The sequence below is a fragment of the Polistes canadensis genome, unplaced genomic scaffold (genome assembly GCF_001313835.1).
Source record: "Polistes canadensis isolate GaletaPanama2010 unplaced genomic scaffold, ASM131383v1 scaffold_14, whole genome shotgun sequence".
In the NCBI taxonomy this organism is placed as follows: Eukaryota; Metazoa; Arthropoda; class Insecta; order Hymenoptera; family Vespidae; genus Polistes; species Polistes canadensis.
Window position 1 is genome coordinate 681,893 of NW_014569561.1, and position 24,303 is coordinate 706,195.

A 24,303-nucleotide genomic window follows, 5' to 3' on the forward strand; every position below is an offset into this window, starting at 1 on the left:
ATAGATACTTTTCTAATAATAACCGATGTAATTATTTTTCGTATTCATTATATTTTCCTTTTTTTTTCATAATATGTAATTGCGTCATTAACTGCGTTCTGTTTTACCATGCGATTCACGAAAAAACTTACCACAGATGTACAAATTGATTTGATTTTATAAAAAAAGAAATTTATTATATAAATTTACATATTTAAAGAAACGATTGATATCTTTTTAATAAATTAAACAAATTAAATAAGAACAATAGGAATTATCGATTTTTCTAGTGTGCCCGCAGTTAAACGCCAGTGATGTCTCTGTCGGTAATCTCTGATAAAAAATAAATTTATCAAGTTTCCACCATATTGATATTATCCATAAAGAAATCAACTCACTTACCGACGGTAACGCTCTAATTTTATGAGTATAGATGAATCTATGTATTTGAGAGATAAGAAGCAACTGGTACACCATCTACAGTGAGATACCTTAATGAAAGACGTGATGTAATTGGTTCGTTAGAATACATCATTAATTTCCAGCCAATTGGAGCACTAGTTTGCAAAAAGAAACTTACATCGACTTCCGGCAAATACATATTTAAATTAATGTGCTCACGTGCTCTCGTCAACGTATCTTCTTAGTAAGGAAGTACTCGATCGTGTTCTCCATAGATTTGTATCGGGAAAATAGAAAGAAAAAGAAGGAAAATATGCGAAAGGAGGACTAGGATATGAGTATGTATGAAAGAAGGAACAGATGGACTGGATGGTGCCGTAGAATCGATCGGGTTGATAGGATTTTGTCATCGTCATCAGGAAAATTTTGGTTTGGCGGTTCAATCCGTACAGGAAGGTATATTGGATGCGCGCGCAACCGGATGTTGCGCACGCATTAATGACGATACGATATAAAGAATACTTGATACATTAGATTTAAATATTTTCAAAATTACAGGACAATAGATTATTTTTAAATGCATAAGAATTCGTTCCCTTTAACGTAGAAGAGATTGCAAGAGGAATATGCTCATTCAAGTTGATAGTAAAAGTCGCGTCCTTCGGACGCACCAAGCGCGTAAGTTCCTGCGGGGTGGGCGAGGGACGCCATGACAGTCGTCGTATTTTCTGTTAACCGCGAGCACGTAGGCAGATCCGAAGATTTTCGTGAAATTACGTGGCACGTCGGTATCGAACAGGACCGAATTTGGTCCTATGTTATTCCGTTTTCGACGGCGTACACTTGGATGATATTGTTGAAGCGGAGGGCGAGGGAGCGTGGCCATTATCGAGGATTTGCTTGTGGGCATCCGTGGCGAGGTGAGACGTCGAGAGGCGGCGAAAGGCGTCCCCCCTGCGTCGGGACGCGCGTCTCCCCGTGCACGGGACGGCCTAAGGCCGTAAGAGCGAGATGCCCGAGCCGCCGACGGCATCCTTTACCACGTGAGTCCTATTCTCTAAGCTCTATTTCAAACCTAACTTCAATACTCGCTGGTTCTTGCCCTGGTCAAAGAACTCGCTAAGCCTCGTTTCTTTTGCCTCCATCTTTATTTCTCTTTATCTCTTTCTTTCTATGCGTAGCCTCCTTTCTTTCTCTTTCTATCCTTTTATACAAACCTATATGTATGTATATATATCTGTCTATACATATATATACATATATATAGAATATATCTATTTTTTTATTACCCTCTCCGCTTTCCTTTTCTTTTTTCTCTCTCTCTCTCTCTTTCTCTCGCTCTTTCTCTCGCTCTCTCTCTCTCTCTCTCCCCCTCTCTGTCCCACTCGTTACGATGCACATACAGGTATATTCCCTTGCCCCCGAATCTTGTGTCACCTCCATCTTGTGGCCCCTTGTCCCCGTTCCACGTTCTCTCTGCGAAGAATATAATTCACGCGTCATATGTGCGAGAAAACAGGAGATAGATGATAAACAAGGAGAAAATATTCCCTCGAGCGCAGGGAGTTTTGTCTACGCCGGTTCGTCGTGGCCGACATTGGAGCAAACAAGGAAGCATAACAGCTGCGTTACCGTAACGGAGGTGCCGCTGTTGTTGTCGTTGAAACGCAGGCGGCCGCTTTCATCGCTTTTACGCGGCCTTTGTTACGCTCCCGAAGATGCTAGCCGATGACTCACCCATTTCCCGCCCTGTCTCGATCAAAAAAATGTTCTCTGGAGGTTAAGACCCGATCGATTACATACGCGAAGATCCAAAGCCATTGTATTATCTCTAATATCGCAGGAGATTGATATTTTAGCTGGTGCTTATATTATTCCCTGTGTGTTTATTCCGATCGATCGCCACGTCGGATCGCGCGTATCGGAAAATTCCAACACACATACACATACACACACACATATATACAGAGAGAGAGAAAGAGACAGAGAGACAGAGAACGAACGATGATGACGTCTGCGATTTTCATAGCTCTGACAAACTCGCGATCGAATCGAACTACATTTTCGAGGTTAAACGCCGTGACACTTATTTTTCTTCGTTTTACCATACAGATCCTACCGATTAATCAATGAACTCATTTATTATTGTATTATATATTCATTTATGAATTTTAGTTTGGTCAAAGGGGAGTTTTATGTTCCTTAAAAAACGTTATGGCATTCGTAAGGAAATTACGCGATTCGAGGAATGAAAAAAATTTTCAAAACAATGATAATGATCATGATGATGATGACGATGATAGTTGTAATTTCGATAGTAGTTCCAATAGAAGTTATTGAAGTTAAGATTTAACTTCTAGTCATGTGTTCTGCAGGATGAAAAGTGAATTATGTCAGAAGCACTTAATTGGTAGCCTTCAGTGAACGAAGATGAACAGCGAGCAGCATGCATTGCCAGCGACTACGCAGGCTCAACAAGAGGTGAGAATATTTTTAAACGTATGCAGGCTACTTACCAAGCTACAAATGCGCGATGGATATATATTTATGTTTAAAGATATACTTTTATATTAGGTATTATTCTCAAAGTAAGATTTATTATCTTATTACTTTATTCAAAGCTAACGTACTCTGTCTATCGTGTTCTGTCGTTTCAAAGCTAGCTACACAAGCTTAGATTATTAACAATAATAAATGATGATTTAATTATATTTTTGGTATTGTGTATATATTTATATATATCTTACTCGTTTTCTAAGTAACATGTTAACTATATAGCTTATCGGCTTAACATTGATATTAAATGTTCAATGACAAAATGCAATTTACATCTTATCTTTGTAACACATTTAATCTATATATTCTTGAAATAATCTGAATTTCCTTCCTAAGAGTTAAAAGTACATGTTAACTACAACAAATAAATATCAGTTTTGTATTTAGGTAAATAATAACCGGTCTTTATAATGCTTGAGCCAAAACTCTTCGGAAAGGATTTAATCCTTACTGGCGCACTTGTCGATTGGAATCAAGCCTGGTGCATGCCTTTGCATGCCCTATTGATGTTGTACAAATGTCTGAATGTATATCGGTAGGATGTAAACGCGGGTCAAAGTGGTCGTCCTTCATACCCAGGTGGTTTGGCTACTTCGACTGGCCTTGGCAATGTGGGGAATACCCCTCATTCATCCGCGGACCTGCGTGTAGGTACAGCTGTAGCGTTAGCCTCCTCGGTAGCTAAGTATTGGGTCCTGACCAATCTGTTTCCCGGACCGCTACCTCAGGTCTCAGTCTACCACCATTCCCACCACAACTCCTCTCATAGGAGCGGTGGAAGTGGGGAGGCATCTTCCAAAGAGCCAGCCTCCTCGTTGAATCAGGAAATGGCATTGAACTCCAGCTCTCATCATCAATCAACTTCTCAGTCGGCTCATCATCACCATCAACAACCTTCAGTTAGCAGTAGCAACCATCATGGCTCTATGCAGTCCAACTCTCAGGTTTGTTTGCGTAGAAGCACGCTATACTCGAAGATCGAATGTGGCTTACGAACAACCATAGCAGAATATTAGAATCTGCCTTTGCAGGAGTCGCAGTAACATTGTACCTTGCGTGTATCTTTATGGAAATGTGAGTAGGTGGAAAAGATATACATAATGCCAAATGAGTAAAAAGTGGCCTTTGAGTTGAGTTAACGGTCTACTATCTTCGACAAATTTTCTTTGCTTTTGCCATAATGTTCTCTTTCTCCGTTTCCCTTCCTATTTCCACTTTTCACTTCCTACTTTCTTACTTCCAATGCAATATTCTTATATTTAAATACATAACAGCTTGTGAGTAGCTCTTCAAATTTTAAACAATGTTCGTTAATCTATATAATATATATGTCAGACAATGCTCATTTGACAGTAGTACTTGATGAAATATATTACAAACGGTCGAAATACTCTCTCTTTGAGTAATAAAAAAATAAAAATAAAATAATAAAAACATCAAGAACAACTGTGCCTTATTGATAAACTTTTACTAACATATCTTCTATATTTTATTGTTAACAGATTCCAGTTTCTCTTCCTGGCCTTAATCTAGACGCCCATATCCCGACGAGCGTTAGTCACTTGCAGGCAGCACACGCGCAAATGCAACAACAAATGCAGGCACAACAGCAGCAGCTGCACCAGCAGCAGCAACAGCAGCCACAGCAGCAGCAACAACAGCAGCAGCAATCTCATCACCAAATGCAGAATCATCAAAATGCACAGAACAGTGGACCGACCTCACATAACCAGAACACCCAAAGGGATGACAACAAAGTCAAGGACGAAGGTGGCAGCTGTACCACCGAGCGCTGTAGCGATAATCAGGTTCACTGTCAAGTTCAATGCGATCTTCAGTTACAACCACCGCAAGACTTACAACAGAGCTTAATGCAACAGCAGCAGCAGCAACAGCAGCAGCAGCAGCAGATTGGCGTGAATATAAGCGGGAATTCGTCGACTGAGGGTAGCAGCCAAAATAATTCGGAAAAACCGGAGAAGGAGAAGGAGTTGCGGCAGCTTAATATGACGCAGTAAGTTTTTATGCAATTAAAGGATACACTTATAAAAATGATAAAATCTTCCTCGTTATTTTCTTTTTAGATTTCAAGTTCCAGACTTAAAACCAGGCGGTCATATGATGGACGTAAGAACAGCCGATGGTTCAGTAGTCAAAATAAGTGCGGGGAATGAACAAGACTTAGCTAAAACACTGGGTGTTGAAATGGTACAAAACATGTACAAGGTAATAACATTATATTAGCGCGCGTTCTAATAGTGTATATAAATCAAAAAAATACAAAATTTCGTTACACTCGACAGGTGAATGTCGAAGATATTAACCAGCTTTTAGCGTATCACGAAGTTTTCGGCAAATTGCAAAGTGAAATTGCGGCCGGTACTACTTTAGTAGGTAGTACGGTTCCTACGCAAACAGTTACCACGATTCAAAATGGTACGCCAATAGTGCAGCAAGTTCAGTTGAATAAGTTTGACATAAAGACTAGCGATGGTGAAGCTACGCCGGGTCCAAGTGCATCGCCAGTTTCGGTCGGCAGTCATGCTTGTGAGATATGTGGAAAGATATTCCAGTTTCGTTACCAGCTTATAGTACATCGTAGATATCACACAGAAAGAAAACCATTTACATGTCAGGTCAGTATAATATTTTTATTTTCTCAAACATTTTAATTATTTATTAATTTTACGTATGTGTCTTATCTTGCATCCTTCTCCTCTTTTCTAGGTTTGCGGGAAGGCATTTTCAAACGCTAACGATCTAACGCGTCACGGAAAGTGTCATTTGGGTGGATCGATGTTTACGTGCACTGTATGTTTTCACGTCTTCGCGAATGCACCTTCGTTGGAACGGCATATGAAAAGACACGCTACTGACAAGCCTTACAACTGTACGGTGTGTGGCAAGAGTTTCGCAAGAAAAGAGCATTTAGATAATCACACCCGATGCCATACAGGCGAAACACCATACAGGTAATAAGCTTTTTCTCTTGTAATTTTTTTATTTTCATTACACAACAGATCGTTTCTCCATTTACACTCGTTCGCAAACTTTAATTTAATTTTTTTCGCTTACAGGTGCCAATATTGCTCGAAGACATTTACCCGAAAAGAACACATGGTAAATCACGTGCGCAAACACACTGGTGAGACTCCACATCGATGTGATATTTGCAAGAAGAGCTTTACTCGCAAAGAACACTTTATGAACCATGTTATGTGGCATACAGGAGAAACCCCCCATCATTGTCAAGCCTGCGGCAAGAAGTATACGCGCAAAGAGCATCTCGCTAACCACATGCGTTCACACACCAATGACACCCCATTCCGCTGTGAGATATGCGGTAAGTTTTACTTTACTTTAACTTTCAGTAGTTGCTACCAATCGCTAATTTTCTTCAAATATAAACGAACGAACGAAACGAAAAAATGAATTCCAAAGAAATATCAAAATAAAAGTATCATTTTGTTTTATTCATATTTATTAATTACTGTAATATATATTTTATGTGTTTATAAAGATTATATATGTTACGATCAATGTTGAGAATGCTCGGATATTCATTTAAGATTGGGTAATGTATATTTTACATTGCTCGGTCAATCTCTACAATGTCCTACTCAATTGTGCATTGTTTAACATTGCCCAGACATTCTTAACAATACCTGGATTCTCAATATTGACCATAGCATATATACCGATCCATTAATAATTATTATCTTTTGAATCAGCTATATCAAACGCATGTATGTGAAATAATATAGATAAAAAAAAAAAAAAAATCGGTGACATTATTCCACCGAATTTAGTTTCGTAATATTTCTTCGCGATTTTGTATTATAATAAATGAAACGCGCGATAAATTTACTCCAAACGATATTGGCCCACTTTTAGTACATTGTTGAAAGCTATAATTGGAACCTATGGGAATCTTTAACGATGAGGTAAGTAATATATATATGTGTATGTGATTGTATGTGTGAATAAAATAAACCGCGTCTAAATCGAATATTCGTGAAAGGGTATAGCAAGTATATACACTCTGGTACGGGGAAAATAACGAATAACTGCGTTATCGATGGAGTGTTATTTTTGGAAACAAATCGTTTCTCGGTTTTATATTTCGATCTACCTTCAAAACGGGTCGTACGTAAATTATATAATAATTTATAAATTTCTGAAAATAATTTATTCATAATTAATAATCATTAATAAAAATTAATTATACACATTGTTTTCAATTAATTGTAACAATTTTGTCACATTAATAGGAAAAAACATATTAAAGTAAAAAACAATTTCAAGGGGGGGGAGGAAAAAAGCCAAAATTCAAATATAAATTCCGTATCGAACACAGTATAAATAAATTAATTATAGATAACAAAAAGTATAGATATAAAAACATCACTATAATTAATAATTCATTGATAAAAATAAATATATATATAAATAGCGAGAAATAAATGAGATGAAAACAACAATTAGAATGCAAATTTAGTCTGTTACTAAATGAAGTATATGATATATAGTATAGCCTTAAAGTGTGTATAGTTCGGTAGATAGGCGCACACAGCAGTGAAATAAAATTCGCGAGAATTGATCGCGCATCGCGAGCAACCATCCACCACCACCACCCCTCCGTTTGGTCTCGCGGGTCGTGCGCATTCCTTTGCAAAAGCCGCCCCTCTAACCTTAGAACTATCGGTGTCTTTGGCCGTAGTATACAGAGACGAGTTTCTTTTCCTCCCTCCCTCTCCCTCTCTCTCTTCTCCTCTCTCTCTCTTTCTCTCAATCTCATTCTCAATCCCTCTCTCACCCTCTTTTTCTCTCCTTTCGTCGTCTAGCACGAGTTCCTCCCAAGTACACACCTCGTCTACGTATCTCAGACGCACTTCACAAGTTTCTTTACGTCCACCTTCGAGAGTACATTGTGATGACATGACTTGCTATTTCGTTAATTTAAGCGGTTGGTATTTATACATATACAGCATACACGTTTATGTATGATGTCTCTGCTTGTGTACATACGTTTTATTTATTTGTTTTTTTTTTTTTTTATTTGGGTGAGGGTAATTTGATAATTATTATTGTTTTTCTTTTTCTCTTTTTTACAATAATTTTGCATTGCAAGAAATAATTTAATTTTAGTTAATCTTTCTTGACTATTATCATAATTTATATTGGTTGAAGTTTTCCATTTTGATTGAATTTCTAATTTTACTTTCTAATTCTGAGAATTATTATTACACTGCGCGCTTTTGTAAACTCCACATTTAGGATTCAGAAAAGTCGTATGTTACATACACATATAAGTGCAAGTAGTAGATTTGAAAATACCCGCGCGTGTAACTCGAAGTCGATATATAATTTTGAATCTAATGGTAACATCCCTTCTTCTCATCCCTTTAAACCTTTCTTCTCTTTTTGCTTATCATCCTGCCGAAGAATTTTATTTCTCTCTCCCTCTCCCTCTCTCTCTCTCTCTTTAAAATCATTGTAATTTTAATCGATTAGAAAAAAAAGTATTGTTTAAAATACATATTAACGATTAACGGGAAAATAATTTTAATTTATTCACATATTGTCTTTATCGGTATGACGACGAGGTAAACACCCTGCGGTATCGGTATGCGCGTATTCTGTTATATGAGGTACATTTATCGCGCAGCATGCAGTGTTATGTGCACGTGTTAGACGCGTTCGAAATGATAGGTGGATATGTGTACTTATTGATTTGCAAACTATACTCTTTATATGTATCATTGATGTAGTAGTTTTTTTTTCTAAATTTGTAATGAAATACGAATGAGATGAAAAACGATGTATAAAAAGTTACAAATACTAGCTCTTATTTATTAATATAAAATGAGGATAAATTAAAAAAAAAAAATAACAATAATAAAATAAATATAAATAAATAAATAAATAAATAATAATAATAATAATAATAATAACACATATTAATAATAATTTTATAGATGTGATTTAAATTGCAGTTTAATCAGCTCTTCCTCTTTTGGTTTTTTGTTTGTCGCTGCTCGTACAGGTAAGTCGTTTACGAGGAAGGAGCACTTCACGAACCACATAATGTGGCATACGGGTGAGACGCCGCACCGCTGCGACTTCTGCTCGAAGACGTTCACTCGAAAGGAGCATCTTCTCAACCACGTTCGCCAGCACACGGGTGAGTCTCCACACCGATGCGGCTTCTGCTCCAAATCGTTCACCAGAAAGGAACACCTTGTTAACCACATCCGCCAACACACAGGTGAGAGCGGTTGGCAGATGTTCACTTCACGGGCAACCGATTCGTAATGTTTTGTCTCTAATGATTAGTTTTTCAGTGTTCACATCACATAGAATTCAGGCATAGAAAGAGAGAGTTTTATCTATACATATATATTTATTATACTTAGGAATTTTATGTCTTTTTTTTATATATATATATATAATCCATTTAAGGATTTTGAGAGATTTCTTCTTCTTCTTCTTCACCGTCGTCGTCGTCGTCTTCGTCGTAACGCTATTGTCATATTCTAATTATTGTTTCTCGTTCTTTTGTTTTTGTCGTTGGTTTGTTTGAATTTTTGTTAGATTTCTTCTTCTTTTTTTTTTTGTGTTTTTGGTTTCGTCGTACCTTCTACATCCTTCGACGAATCATTTATCGAGTACATTCCATTTTTGTGTGTTCCACTTATGGATTTCTAAAACACGTGCTTTTCATGTTAAAAAGTCGAAATTTAACATTTTAACTCATTATCGCTATAGTTTGCATGTTTAAACGCTACTACTACTACTACTACCACCACTACTACTACTATTATTACTATTACGAGGTCAATCGTATTCCGTTGTGTCCATCGTGATTCATCATTCGATGTCTTCTTCAGATCGAAAAAAAGTCGTTAGTTGTATAATGATATCGTGTTTTCGTCGTTCATTTTTTTTTTTTTTTTATAATTTATCGTTGTCGAATCACGCATCCCATTCTCATGGAATCTCCCTAGAGACATTATCGCTGTTCTGCCTAATACACCGCTCTCATACATGCTTTTTCACTCACTATTTCAGAGTCTTCTCGTTACAAATAAATAATCATACAAACATTCTTCTGCGTTACATAAAATAAAATTCCGAACAGATTCCGAATTATTTCTTTAAAAAATTTTAATCATATTTGCATATATCAGGTTGTTTGGAAAATAATTTCGTTTTTCGGAGAGATTTCATTAGTCGCGTTTACCGATATCTAACTTTACTCTAAACATCAAAATTTTGTATACATTTTAGGAACAGACATTTCAGACGCGATTTAGAACTTAGTTACGTTTCGATCCGTCAAGTCGTTTTATTTTCTATTGCATTCAGAAATGAAAAATCAATTAGCATTCTCATCATAGTTGCTTTTCTTTATATTACCGTGAGGATAACACGTTTACGACAAGAATACGTTAAGTGAATGCCAATATCAAAATTGGTTTTCCAATTTTCAATGTTCTGGTCAATTCGATTTGAATGATGCACCACGTTTTGGTCGTCCAGATAAAAGGGATGATGACAAAATTAATGCACTTGTGGGTGCTAAATATCGTATAACAACGTGAGAAATATCAGAGAAGTTAAATTTATCAAATTCGACAATTGATGATCATTTCAAACGCTTAAATATAAAAAAAAAAACGAAATTATTTTACGAACAATCTAATATGTATGTATATATTTTATTGCTAGTACCTCTTACTCTCACATATTGTGTTTGTCAACATTTTGTCCGTCAAATAATTATATGTCTTTGATATATATATATATTATATATATATTCAGTTTAAAATCAGTCAAAAATATTGAGAACGATTACATAAATTGTTCTTAATTATATAAAATATTTTATACATCAATCATTAAATAGAAAACACATTTTTAGATTCTTGTTTACTAACAAATGTCTTAATTTCTTGTAATCGTTAAATGTACATATATATAGATAGATATATGTATATTTATCATTCATATCTGTATATTAATGAATATTAGCAACAACGTAATCTCTCTTATTGTACACATTGACTTTACTCGAATAGTAATATCGAGTAATTATTCTGTGCATTGCCTCTGGCAAAACTTACCTTGTGCAAGATAAATTCATTTGTTTTTAATGGCGGAATAGAAATGTTCAAATATCGTTTTGTGGAACTGTACAGGGGAGACGCCCTTCCGCTGTCAGTACTGTCCAAAAGCATTTACGCGGAAGGATCATCTGGTGAACCACGTCAGGCAGCACACGGGTGAGTCACCGCACAAGTGCCAGTATTGCACCAAATCCTTCACGAGGAAGGAACATTTGACCAATCACGTGCGTCAACATACAGGCGAATCGCCACATAGATGCCACTTCTGCTCGAAATCATTTACTCGTAAGGAGCACTTGACGAATCATGTACGAATCCACACTGGCGAATCTCCGCACAGATGTGAATTCTGTCAGAGAACGTTCACCAGGAAAGAACATCTCAATAATCATCTCCGTCAACATACCGGAGATTCTTCTCACTGTTGTAACGTCTGCTCTAAACCATTTACAAGGAAGGTATGTTATCTTTCTGTACACAAGATAGCAAAAAACTTATTTGACTTTTATAGCTTTTCCATTCGACTTTCGGTGGTATAGTTTAATTAGTGTCATCGTTAACACGTTCCCTACCGCGTCGCAGGAAAGATTCCAACTACTGCCCATGATTTATTTTTCCTGTTTATTGCCATAACAAAAGTACGACACTGGTTCTAAATATGTTAACAATTGAGAGTCGATAAGAAAAGTTAACTACATTAAACTTGTTTCCGAGGAAGACTTTTATTTATGATTCCTTTTTTCTTCCCTTCTTCAAATTACATAGGAACATCTCGTAAATCATATGCGCTGTCATACTGGTGAACGTCCATTCGTATGCACGGAGTGCGGCAAGAGTTTCCCATTGAAGGGTAACTTGCTCTTCCACATGCGTTCGCATAACAAAGGAAGCAACGCCGAGAGACCATTTCGTTGCGATCTCTGCCCTAAGGACTTCATGTGTAAAGGGCACTTGGTCTCTCACAGACGATCCCATTCGGACGAACGTCCACACAGCTGTCCAGATTGCGGCAAGACGTTCGTCGAAAAAGGAAATATGTTGAGACATTTACGAAAACATGCATCCGAAGGCCCGCCAACGCAAGTCAGCACACCTTCTGCTATTCCACAATCTGGAGTTTTACCTATACCAACCGCTGCAGTTTTGGTTGGACATCAATTAGCACCACCAGCTCCACCAGTTGTCCCACAACATACCGTAGTTGTACCAACGCCACCCGGAGTTCTAGCATCCTATTAAAGTCAATATTAATCAAAGGAAAACAAGAAGAAAAAGAAACTCGTAACGACGATGGGGAACTTTCTCAAGGTTTTTGTTATCAGTGTGTTGTTGTTTAATCGACAAATAATGAGATGCTGTATTCCAGATGTACATACAGTACTATTCAGCAAACTTTTAAGCTAATGATGATGATTACAAAAACGCAGTACTCTCTCACACCTTCTAGCTCTTTCTATCTAGAAAAGTGTCGTTACGTGTTAAATATTAACTCGAAAGCAGCTAAATAATTATACCCTCGTTTATTAAATGAGGGTTGGCCGAACTATCAAACCGAGAAGAGAAGAAAAGTATATGCGATTCGTGGTTTTTTTTTTTGATAAATCTGAATGATTTTTCAATACTTTTCAAATACATTTTGTATGTTATCGGCGATAGATTATCCAAAGTTTGAATTTGTTTTTAAATATATATATATCTTTGTATGAAAGATATACGATAGATTTATAAGAATAGATATATATATATATATATATACTTTACAATTTCGTAATTAGATTTTTGTGCAAATGCAGTGCTCTGAATTTCTTCTTTTTCTTCTTCTTCTTCTTCGTAATTCGTCGATGCTCATAAGACAAGTAATTTATTAAGTATCGATCGAAACTTTTCTACAACGTATTTCAATTCTAAAGTTATTAATTATCCGTTCAAATGGCCACCATTTTGTTTGTTTATTGTGCAAGAAGAGAGAAGAAAAGGGAAAAGCTATATCGTGATATGTATTATCTTATATTTGTACCTATCAAACATCTAAAAAGAGAGTCAGTCATTCTTAAAAATAGGCCACCAGAAAGATGGGCCGTTACTGCCACTTCAAAATCAAAGAAAATAATTAGACCATCTCGATGATAATGAGCTTGTTAAAATGCAAACGATTATCGTTATGCTGTATTTTTATTTTATTTTATTTTTTTTTCGTCTTAAATAAAACGACGAGAAATTAAGATATCGGTTAATGTAATATTTTTGATTAAGGAAAATAAAAAGAAGTAAGAAACTAAATAAGGAAAATAAATAGACAAATTAATGTTATTTTTTACGTGAATGAACATCTTAAAAGTGACATTAATAAAAGAAAAAAACAAAAAGAGGAAATAATATGAGAAGAAACGGTCCTACTAACGGGATATATTTCACATGGATTTAAAAAAGAGATAAAGTTTATGGTTTGATATATAAACGCATAGAATATAAAAGGAAGGAAATAAAAAAGAAAGGAAAATAAAAAGCAAGTGGAAGGATATATATTTATGACTACACATTGTTTTCAAAATGGGAGATAAAAGGAGAACAATGAATTTATTACGCGCGCGCGGTGAAATACGTTTTATAAGCGTGTAATACATTTTATACGAATTTAAATGGTATATATTCGGATTAAATCCGGTATGGTATATATAAGTAACACTTAGAGGTACCTATTGTCTGGGGTTAGAGGTTTAAGGAATATTTTCGTTAGTTTTAAACTATGTTGCGAGATCGAGTGCAATACAGCTAACCCTTTTTCCGCTTTATATAAATCCATACATAAATGCATACATATGTACACACTTCCATGCATATGAATCCGTTACAGTAAAATCTTCTCTTTCTCTTTCTCTCTTTCTCTCTCTCTCTCTCTCTCTCTCTCTCTCTCTCTCTCTCTCTCTCTCTCTCTCCCCCTCCTTTTATTGGAAAATATGATTTCAAGCGAGTAAATTTAAAACCGATTAACAAAGGTCCACAACTTAATTAAGTTTTACATGGGGAATAGACTTATAATTAAAAATATATATATATATATATATATAAAAAAAAGAATAATAATTAAAACGAATAAACAAATTTATTAATTCGACGATTAATTAATTATTATATCAGGGAATATTCGGTAATTACAATTTAATTCCTGAAAATCGAAGTAAGAAAACAAACAAACAAAAAAGAAGCACATTTTGTATTGTCTTATCTATAAAAAAACAAAAAAAAAAAAAAGAGGAAAAAAAAAGAAAAAAGGACAAAAAAATAATATTATTTCCTGATTAACACTAGCATTCATTGTATAAGGCCATATATATATCATATTTACTATTAAGATAATATAAAAAAAAAATATATATATAATTAAAGAAAATAAATAAATAATAAAACGAAACGTGCACTTGTTAGTGTGACATCACTGACATTTCAGTTACCACGTTGTCTTAACGCAAAACGGACTTTATATTAGAATACATATAAATATATGTATACATAAATATAAATATATAATACGTCTGATTTGTAAAAGAGAAAAAATGGAGTAGGGTTTTAAGTGACTGTCACATTGCCAGGTTTACATTAATAATAATAATGAATATGAATATGAATATGGATATGAATAATACTAATAATAATAATATTAACAATAAGAAGAAGAATTTGAAAATGATTAATGTTAATAATATTAATAATGTACGATAAATATATATCATTAAAAATTATTCGATATCGCGTAAATGCAACATATATGTATCGGTATGGAGTTAACGAGCGTTATAATTGCGTTTGATGCTCTTATTAGAAATTTAGAATTAATATAATATATTACGACATAAATATATAAATAAAGATCTATATATATATATATATGTGTATATATATATATATATACGTAATATATATATATATAGATTACTAAGTATATTCAAACTTATAGATATCACTTATTATTTTAAAATATCGAGAATAATAAAAAATAAATATTAATAATTATATAATAGGGGACGCGCAGCACTGGGGAGCTTTTAGTCGTTTTACGACTGATTAATATACATACATGCATACTTTCGCTAATGTTCTTGAGAAAAAAGATAGAAAAGAAAGAAAAAGAAAAAAAAACTTAGGCGAGAAATTCCGTAAGAACGCGCGCACGCGAACACGTGTACGTGTGTGTCTAATATTTTAAAGAATACGGACAAAAAAAAAGAATATATATATATGTATACACATGTATATGTATAAAAAAAACGTTACGAATAGAGCATATACATTAAATATTATGCGAGTACCGTATGTCAATGAACGATAAAACCGATAATGAGAATGACGATAACGATGGTGATGATGATGATGACGATAATGATAATGATAATGATAATGATGATGATAATGATGATGATGATGATGATGATGATGTGATGATGATGATGATGATGATGTGATGATGATGATGATGATGATGATGATGATGATGATGATAATGATGATGATCTATGGGATTATTCATATCTCTGCTATATGATAGTGCAAAGAATTTAAAAAGAAAAAAACCCTACTGTTAACTATGTCATCGGGCATTCTGTACCCCTTTCGCCCCTCCCAGTGACCCCTCAACCCCCTACATCTTACCGCTAGTAGAATGTAACATGGAATAAAAATTGAAATAATGTTTATATATGAATTAATAATAATAATTAATATTATATATAATATCATACGTTATATAATATATATATATATGTATATGTATATATATATATATATATATACACATATACATAGATATACATATATATTAATACACAGAAGAGTAAAACACTAAGAGTTGGTTCATGTGCTTTTAAGAAAAAAATTTAGTTGTGAGCTTGTTTAACAAAAAAAGATTTAAAAAAAAGAACGAGAGTAAAATGAAACGCAGCCGGTAAAAGAAAAAAAAAATCAGCAGCGATCAGTTTCTTCTCTATGAGTCGAAGCGAGTACTCGTCTAAATGGGAATTTTTGCGATTTGATTTATTTTCAAAAATTATCTTTGTAAGAAAGAACATTTTTGTTGATTTATTTTTTATTTGTTCTCTATATTTAAGTTAACCATTTGCACTATGATTTTCTTCAGTCGTTCGAGCATGTTAACAAAAATTGAACCGCAGGTCTAATTCGTATTTTTGATTGACCTGTCTAATTCGGGTAACATTTTTATTTTTATTATTTTCATTGGCATCTCTTATACAGGATAATCCCAAACTTGGGATAAAATGTTTGGTAACGAGGACGTAGTAGTATTAGCTTCGACTCAAAGTGAAATATGGTGATGGAAAGGTTTTTTCAGAAAAAATATGATTTACTTTAGATAGAACAAAAATATTATGTATAGAATTTTATTATGCACCATTGTAATATTATGTATCCCAGTTGTGACACAATATACACTGGTGTTATGTTAAATGTGACAAGATTTTGTATGATGTTATTACATGTTTTTCTTTGTTTTTATTCTTTCTCCTATTTATGTATAGAACAATTATTTACGTTATCTAACGTTATTTAACTATATACCTAATATCATATATTTCATGTATAGTTCAAGTTTTAATGAAGTAGATAGCTTTGATCATATTATTCATTTAATTAAATCATTGCATAATTAGTATTACTTAAATTTTTTAATTCATTTGATTTCCTCTTCGTTAGGATTAATTGATCGATGTTTATTTTTTAATTTCCGAGATAAATTTAAGAAGAAAAGATGTGAAATGCAAATTTGGAGTAATTTTTCTAACGAATAATTTATTCTAAAAACACATTTGATCCTCTGATTGATAAACGTAATCTTTATTGTATAACAATGAGATAAGAATATAACTTCAAATAAAATATTTAATATATACAGAGTGAGATAAAAACCGCTTTCTCCAAAATAATTATAAACAAACAATTATTTTTATATATTAATTTATCTTCATTTGTTCACATAAAATATTCAAATTGGTGTCTATATTATACATCAATGAACAACTCGTATCGTTTAATTACCGATTTACATATGGCTGTACAGAAATGAAAGGTTTCGAAGTTCTGAAATGATTATTATAACTAATCCAAATCTTTCCACAAAAACAAAAACATTTAACAATAATATTGTTGCCACAGTAATCGTATAAAAACTATACTAAACTATCAGCTGTTTACACAATTGTAATCGCATATCATTTCATAAACAAATTACTTACTTAAATTTCTGGTGAAAGCGACTTTTATCTTACCCTGTATAATAAATATTCAATAAAAATATAATATTCATTTATAAAGTATTACATTAAATATAAAAAATTTATATATTTATAACGATTATGATGTTCATAATTAGTCGTCTACTCGAAATAAATAAATTTGTTCGAAGACTGAATTATTTTTTCCACCAGTATATAATGGAGGATAATTATAAATTAAACTTTCGATTTCTTCTTTATAATTAGAAAATCTATTTTTATTTCTTCGAGCTAAAAAAAAACAAAAATTATATTAATTTTTGATTACAATTAAATTTCAAAAATAATTACATCAATTTACCTTCGTTCACGAAGAAGTTAGCAAAATATTGGCCGACTTCAATGGCCTCCAAAGTATGAGGTATATTTTTCCCTTTTATCCATTCGTAAATATTTTTTTCCGGATGAAATTGTAATCCAAAAAAAGGAAAATTAACGTGTTCCAAGCTAGATATAAATTTTACACCATCTGTGGCTACATTCTGAGAGATGACTCGAAAAGTGTTATTTAAATGAAGCCTTCTGAGTTCCTGTACATGGTAATTGCATAATTGTATTACTTATTTTTATTTACGTGATAATAATAATAATTAGTTAAAACTAACGTTTTTGGTTATACAAAATTTATGAAAATTAATAGTGACGTTCTTCGTTTCTAAACTGTTCGTAATTTGCCGTGACGCATTTGTAAATAATTTTGATTGTCTAAAATCTGAAAATGCATTTTATTGAGCTATTAGTTATTGGATCAGTATTTTAAATAAATTGTCAGTATTTATAATAACATATCAATATATAATCCTAATGCAATCCTGATTTATTATAAATCTGACTAAATTTTGTTAATAATTAATCATTCAATACTTACTTTCTTCGAACTTTAAAGGTAGAGCTTGTGATTTACTGACACAGGGCATTCTATTCAGTCTCTTATTAGATGCTACGTATGTTAATAATTCAAATCCTAAACAAATTCCTAGAATCGGGAAGTGCGTTCCATTTTGGTTCATTTCTTCAGCAATTCTACAAAAACAATATATTGTTAAAGTTCAACGTTAATACAAAGGGTAAGATTATTTGTTAGCAATATTTCCAAATTTATACTGATAAATTTTGTTTCCTGCATTAGCATATCCTTTTTTGAAGCTTGCTGCTCCGCCTGGCCATAAAACTCTAACGTAGAAATAAATATTTGTTAATGATTACTCCATTTTATTTTTACATTATTTATCATATCATTAAGAAATTTACCCAGATATGTTTCTCAATAGCTTCTTGTAATATAATCTGCTTTTATTGATCCTGTAAAAAAAAATACGATTTTTATCATATTTTTTTATTACAATTTTGTCCACAATATAAGAATAATATGATCAAGTATTATACATATGTACGTAATTAATTTAATACGATAAAGGGAAGATTTCAAATTGGACGGACGGCTGTAATAATATCAAACCTACTCAGGTATAAGACAAACAATCTGGAATAATTTTTCCTTTATCAAGTGAGTTTAAACTGGACTTAGATAGAGATCGAACGTTCTCAAAATTTGCATAAGAGTGGAGAAAGTAATATTGTGAATTAATAAAAACTTAATAAGTATTTAAAAAAAGAATAAAAAAGGGCAGTCCTTGTCAGAATGTCATGAAGTATGCATCGTTAGAATCATTTGAAATTAAACCTTAGAATTTAAATTGGTTATGCTTTAAAAACCCTTCCCTTACAATTATCAGTAATGGGATAAAGACTCTTACAATACTTTAACTCATATCAAATATAAAATCTTTCTTACGGAATTGGGACCACTCTTGCACCAGCACCTTCAACAAATTTAACATAGGATGCGGCTATATAACTTCTGTTTCCTTTCATTAAGTCACCGTAATTACCAGTTTCTTGAGATAGAATGCCTTTAAAATAAAAAGATATTAAAATAATAACTGTAAAAAAAAAATGAAGAAACTTTGAGTTATACTCACCAATAATAGGCCGACTATTAGAAGCACTAATAATATTATTTATAATAACAATGGACAAAATCAAAAAAAGGATTCCAATTTTACGATAAAAGATCGACATTGTTTTATTTTTATTGAATGACAAATATTTTTATATATACTATATTATTATTTGTTATCTTTTTTGTAAAATATTGATCTTTGTTTTTTTTTTATAATTGTATATTTTTATAATTCACTTAGTAATTACGTGTTCTAATATTGAATTTGTTCAGCCGACTAAAGTAACCGTAAATGTCATAACTCATTGAAAACGTTATAAGCAGGAATACTAATTAACTTTATTGAGTAAGATATTTTAATTAATTTTTTGTCTATGCAAAAAAATTCTATGTAATCTACGTAATTTTATTTCATAATTAATTGCCTGCGTAGAATACTTTGCGCATAACGGATGCTTAAAATCTACCCGTCTCATTCGTCATATAATTTTTACATATTTATATATATAAAATATATTATTTACGTATTATATTACGTATATTTATTTATTATACTATTTATTATATTAGTTATATTTATTACGAATATATTATATAATATATTACTGAAATGAGTTAATATGTAGGGACTTTCTGGTAAAGATTTTCAAAAAATTACTAATACTACGGAAGTGCACAGGAAATAGAGGGCACTCAAAACATAGTCATGGGGTGCCCTCTAGGCGGAAACTAAAAGTACCGGTACCACGTGAGATTACTTCTTCTGCATTTTACTTTTCATCGAGCATTGGTTTTTAGTCAAGGAAAAGATAATATTAGTCACAAAATATAGAAATTCTTCGTACGTTTGATTCCTCAGTGAAGTGATTAGAAAATTAATCGCCGAGAGGGTAGATCATTGATATTTCCACATATTTTATTATTATTGTATTATATTATTAAAATGGTAAGATAATTGTGATATATATATATATATATATATATATATATATCTAGTACGTATGAAATTATTTACTTTAAGGTTAGGTCTCACGTGATCACATTATATTTATATTTGAATTTATTATCGCTTATTATTGTTATTATTATTCGATAAAGATTGATTAGTAAATTTTATAATTTGTTGTTTTAAATAAGAATAATTTTATTTATTTTCTTTTTTATAGGATGAAGTTAACCCAAAAGCTTATCCATTGGCAGACGCAGCTCTAACCGCAAAAATTTTAAATCTTGTTAAACAAGCTGTAGATTATCAGCAATTACGAAAGGGTGCAAACGAAGCGGCCAAAACTTTGAATCGTGGACTTTCTGAATTTATAGTAATGGCTGCGGATGCTACGCCTTTAGAAATTCTCTTACATTTACCATTGTTGTGCGAAGACAAAAATGTACCTTACGTATTCGTTCGCAGTAAACAAGCATTAGGTCGTGCTTGTGGAGTATCTAGACCTGTTGTAGCATGTTCTGTTACACTTAACGAAGGCTCACAATTAAAGCCACAAATTGAAGCTATACAACAACAAATAGAACGTTTATTGATTTAAATAATGTATATATTTTAACTGTACAATCATATTCCGACGCACCTGTTCAAAACTACTATTTTTGTCACATGTGCGTCATCTGTATGTCTGATCCAATTAATAATTATTAATCGTATTAAAATTTTTTCAACAAATAACAGCAAAAATGTTTTTTTTGTATCTTATAAGTCAGTATAGATTTTTGTAAAAGATATATATATACATATATTTTGTTATTGTATATATGACATTAGATTTTAATGAACGTTGAAATTATTCATATGCTGTTTCTATATACAAATACTTTTAGGTACCTCGGAATTAAAATATATCGAAGAACGAAAATATACCAAATAAAAGTATATCCTTAAGTAACAATTATTTTGCCTTTTTTCATTTAATTTAAAAAAATCTATATGCGTTTTTAAACGAAGATGCATTTTATTTTTAATTACATTATATTAGTACAAATAAATAATTATACATTTTGTTTTTTTTTAAGATAGAAAAAGAGAAAATTATGTAAAACAATTTAACACATTTTTACGCCAATTGTCGTGCCAACGAAGCTCTTGAAATTTAAATAGTTCGTTTTGAAATTTTTTACGAGTCTTTGTTACTGACTCATTGATGGGAAATTGATAAAACCATGATTTCAACTGTTGAGCTAGTTCTTGTTCGTCTGAGAAAACGTAACTATTTTCATCGTGTTTCACCAATTCTGATAAACTAAAACATAATGAAAATATATTATTGGATCATATGCAAATATGTATTTAAAGTACTTACCATGAAAAATTATACGCGCAAACAGGAAGGCCACATCCAAACATATCCACTACTTTCATTGGTAAATCTAATCCACTGGAGGATATATGAAGACATATACCAAGATCTGCGCAAGCTACAGTAAATATTATAAATACTTTACCCCTCAAAAGATATAAGATAATTTATAAATTATCAATGAGCTGTATCATATATTATTTTAACATACCCAATAACTTGGGATATTCATCATTCTCCAACCATAGCATGATAATTTTTACATAATTCCAATTTTTCGACTTTATAATAGAAGTATAAAAATCTTTTAACGGTCCCTTACCCGTTATTAAACATAATAAATTTGTTAAACCTGAATTTCCTTCTTGACAAGCATTTTCGTATTCTGTAAATTTAACATCAAATGATATATCATACAATAATGTTCATGTTAAACAATTATTATCTAAAAAAGTACCTTGCAAAGCAGTTATAAGTATTGAAAAATCCTCGTCTTCAGTCCAACTTGTGCTAGATATAATAAAGCCTGGCCTTTCAAGCAATAAATTTACTTCATCACCTACACTCTGAGTAAAAATTGTTGTCTCTGTATTGTTTCCAGCAAAGACATTATACTTTTTACTTAATTTAACCAAAAATTCATGTTTTTGTTTTAATGAGATCGGTTTAAAACTGTTTTCTGAACGATCATACAAAACATGTGCTCTAGAAAAAAGAAAAGTAATACAATTTAACAACGAATTATAAATAAATAGATAATTGTATCTTCTCTAATGCGACTTCTTAAGCAATACGAACTCGATTCCCCATTGCTTTTGTAAATCCTCTTTCATAGCTTGAGTAACACAAAAATTATAACATGCTTTTCTTCCAAAATATGTTTCAATAAACTTTGCTATTTTTACAACAGTATGATCCTTGTTTAGACTCAATGCCATTAAAGAATGTGCGTAATTATGCCAGTCGATAAACAATTTGCTTTCGCTTAAGATACTAAAGAGCCAACATATTGGAATCGTTGGTATGGCAGGTGGATTTTGTATTAAAATGTAATTTGATATGCGTTTAGAGAATAATACAAATAAAAGTGTAACACTTTGCCATATTACCTTTACAATATAATTCAAAACAGTAGGCAAGCCTGAAACATTAGAAGAAAAAAAAAAGAAAACATACAATCCATGAAAAAACAGTTTAATAATTATAGATTTGTTTTTACAGAAATTCATACTATTTTCCAATGCTGGATAATGTGGAAGATAATGTATTTTAATGTGTGAATTATTTTGGATTTGATTTAACGGAGATGAACCAGGATAACCTATAAAATCCACATCGAAACCTTCATTTGCAAAGGATAATGCATGATATTGCATTCGTGGACTTCTCCCCACATCTCCAAGAACAACAATGCATACATTCTTAATTCCTTTGCGACAATAAATCCATAATTTAACTGTCAATAATGTAAAAAATATTACACACAAAAATACTATGAAGATCATTATTTGGAATGTACAATAGTATTACACACGGAACCGGCAGGAAACTGATAATACCAACATAAGTCAACTCATCAAATTACAAACATTTTATAACAATTGCAACACATGCCTAAGTATTTCCAATAACAATTTTTTATAAATGTTACTATTTATGGGATAATAATATTTACGAAAAATTTTCTTGGTATTAATAAAACCTCATATTCTTTTATTACCATTGGTTAACGAGTTCTGTTCGTTGGTGTTATTGATTTACAAATATTGACAAATTTATTTAATTTTTTTAAAATCATATGTTAAAGAGAGAGTTATCCATAAAAAAACTATACAGATTTTAATTGACTAAACAAACTTCGAAGGTTTTAAAAACATTAGACAAAACAGAAGATTATACGAATCAAAGAAAGCACAATATTATATATGCATTAAAATAATTTAATTGAAAATTAATGATATAATAAATAATTGATAATGTGAAATATTGGACTTGAAAGATAAAAAATACATTCTTTATCGCTGTAATTAATTAATATACATTATATTGTAGATATTACATATACTCGTAAAAAAGATGTCGTCATTGATGAAAAAATGAAATTTTATTTTAACGAGAAGAGGAAAGTAATAAGAGATCAAAGAAAAATAACTCTGATTACAAATGAGGCGCCATATGTGTTATCAGTCATGAAGAGTGGAAAGCGGTTAAAACAGCAACTTCCGTTTTCCTTTTCGGCCATTACGGTCTTAAGCAGAAGACGTTAAACGGGGAGTGGATGTTCCGTGAGATGTTTGAACATTTTATTACATCAGCTCGAAGACGGAGCTGAAGATAATAAAAAAGTCTATTGTAGGAAGATAAATAGTATCGAAAAGTAGACGATATCGGAGTAATTAAGTCACAAAAGGTTATGTCGTTCGCATTCGATGTGCCGATTGATGATGGCGGTCGTTTTACTCACGGTCATACGGCGCGTTTAAACGTAGCGCCGCACGCGCCTTTGCGTCACGTGGTGACCACCCACGTTTCGGATTGTAAGTAAACAAGGAGAAGGAAAAGAACAATAATATTAGTGCGAAGTAACGCGCGACGTATGTATATACACACGTATGTACGTTCTACATGAAGATTAAACAGTACACAATAAGTATTACGTTAATCGACGTGCGTGTTTGCGT

At 32.3% G+C, this 24,303-nt stretch overlaps 4 protein-coding genes across 16 annotated transcripts; 2 read left to right on the forward strand and 2 right to left on the reverse strand.

Annotated features, from left to right (window-relative positions):
- Window positions 1-937: 937 nt before the first annotated feature.
- LOC106793456 (zinc finger protein 665-like) lies at window positions 938-14,134 on the forward strand. 10 transcript variants are annotated; one of them, XM_014760402.1, is made up of 12 exons: window positions 938-1,424; window positions 2,757-2,862; window positions 3,477-3,881; window positions 4,440-4,951; window positions 5,022-5,163; window positions 5,241-5,573; window positions 5,665-5,909; window positions 6,015-6,082; window positions 6,167-6,280; window positions 8,984-9,205; window positions 11,139-11,524; window positions 11,832-14,134. In XM_014760402.1, the coding sequence occupies exons 2-12, from the start codon at window positions 2,812-2,814 to the stop codon at window positions 12,303-12,305; spliced, it is 2,952 nt and encodes a 983-aa protein (XP_014615888.1). In that variant the 5' UTR covers window positions 938-1,424; window positions 2,757-2,811; the 3' UTR covers window positions 12,306-14,134. The 10 variants fall into 10 exon arrangements, with proteins under 10 accessions (XP_014615888.1, XP_014615886.1, XP_014615887.1 ...); XM_014760400.1 differs by having other exon boundaries at window positions 939-1,424; window positions 6,015-6,280; window positions 11,139-11,222; window positions 11,307-11,524; XM_014760397.1 differs by having other exon boundaries at window positions 940-1,424; window positions 4,440-4,745; window positions 4,818-4,951; window positions 6,015-6,280.
- A 2,750-nt stretch (window positions 14,135-16,884) lies between these two features.
- LOC106793498 (gamma-glutamyl hydrolase-like) lies at window positions 16,885-19,776 on the reverse strand. Its single transcript, XM_014760496.1, has 8 exons — window positions 19,333-19,776; window positions 19,146-19,263; window positions 18,602-18,652; window positions 18,455-18,523; window positions 18,219-18,373; window positions 17,956-18,062; window positions 17,652-17,880; window positions 16,885-17,581 (listed from the first exon to the last, which is right to left on the reverse strand). Exons 1-8 carry the CDS (start codon window positions 19,430-19,432, stop codon window positions 17,445-17,447), a joined length of 966 nt encoding a protein of 321 aa, XP_014615982.1. The 5' UTR covers window positions 19,433-19,776; the 3' UTR covers window positions 16,885-17,444.
- Window positions 19,777-20,021: 245 nt separating this feature from the next.
- LOC106793426 (NHP2-like protein 1) lies at window positions 20,022-20,996 on the forward strand. The gene is made up of 2 exons (XM_014760325.1): window positions 20,022-20,259; window positions 20,480-20,996. The coding sequence occupies exons 1-2, from the start codon at window positions 20,257-20,259 to the stop codon at window positions 20,855-20,857; spliced, it is 381 nt and encodes a 126-aa protein (XP_014615811.1). The 5' UTR covers window positions 20,022-20,256; the 3' UTR covers window positions 20,858-20,996.
- A 261-nt stretch (window positions 20,997-21,257) lies between these two features.
- LOC106793480 (chitobiosyldiphosphodolichol beta-mannosyltransferase) lies at window positions 21,258-24,234 on the reverse strand. 4 transcript variants are annotated; one of them, XM_014760461.1, is made up of 7 exons: window positions 24,087-24,234; window positions 22,854-23,078; window positions 22,421-22,763; window positions 22,080-22,327; window positions 21,834-22,007; window positions 21,626-21,740; window positions 21,258-21,565 (listed from the first exon to the last, which is right to left on the reverse strand). In XM_014760461.1, the coding sequence occupies exons 2-7, from the start codon at window positions 22,996-22,998 to the stop codon at window positions 21,355-21,357; spliced, it is 1,236 nt and encodes a 411-aa protein (XP_014615947.1). In that variant the 5' UTR covers window positions 22,999-23,078; window positions 24,087-24,234; the 3' UTR covers window positions 21,258-21,354. The 4 variants fall into 4 exon arrangements, with proteins under 4 accessions (XP_014615947.1, XP_014615946.1, XP_014615945.1 ...); XM_014760460.1 differs by lacking the exon at window positions 24,087-24,234 and adding an exon at window positions 23,343-23,466; XM_014760459.1 differs by lacking the exon at window positions 24,087-24,234 and adding an exon at window positions 23,157-23,259.
- Between the last annotated feature and the right edge of the window lie 69 nt (window positions 24,235-24,303).

Excerpts from the sequence above, each read along its gene's own strand:
- LOC106793456 (XM_014760396.1), top strand. The coding sequence starts at position 2,812 with ATGAACAGCGAGCAGCATGCATTGCCAGCGACTACGCAGGCTCAACAA. Across the intron at positions 5,574-5,664 it reads GAAAACCATTTACATGTCAG|GTTTGCGGGAAGGCATTTTC; the intron begins GTCAGTATAATA and ends CCTCTTTTCTAG. Across the intron at positions 6,281-8,983 it reads ATTCCGCTGTGAGATATGCG|GTAAGTCGTTTACGAGGAAG; the intron begins GTAAGTTTTACT and ends CTGCTCGTACAG.
- LOC106793498 (XM_014760496.1), bottom strand. The coding sequence starts at position 19,432 with ATGTCGATCTTTTATCGTAAAATTGGAATCCTTTTTTTGATTTTGTCC. Across the intron at positions 18,524-18,601 it reads CTATTGAGAAACATATCTGG|AGTTTTATGGCCAGGCGGAG; the intron begins GTAAATTTCTTA and ends TTTCTACGTTAG. Across the intron at positions 18,374-18,454 it reads GCAGGAAACAAAATTTATCA|AATTGCTGAAGAAATGAACC; the intron begins GTATAAATTTGG and ends TTGTTTTTGTAG.
- LOC106793480 (XM_014760458.1), bottom strand. The coding sequence starts at position 23,127 with ATGATCTTCATAGTATTTTTGTGTGTAATATTTTTTACATTATTGACA. Across the intron at positions 22,764-22,853 it reads TTATCCAGCATTGGAAAATA|GCTTGCCTACTGTTTTGAAT; the intron begins GTATGAATTTCT and ends CTAATGTTTCAG. Across the intron at positions 21,741-21,833 it reads TGAATATCCCAAGTTATTGG|CTTGCGCAGATCTTGGTATA; the intron begins GTATGTTAAAAT and ends TATTTACTGTAG.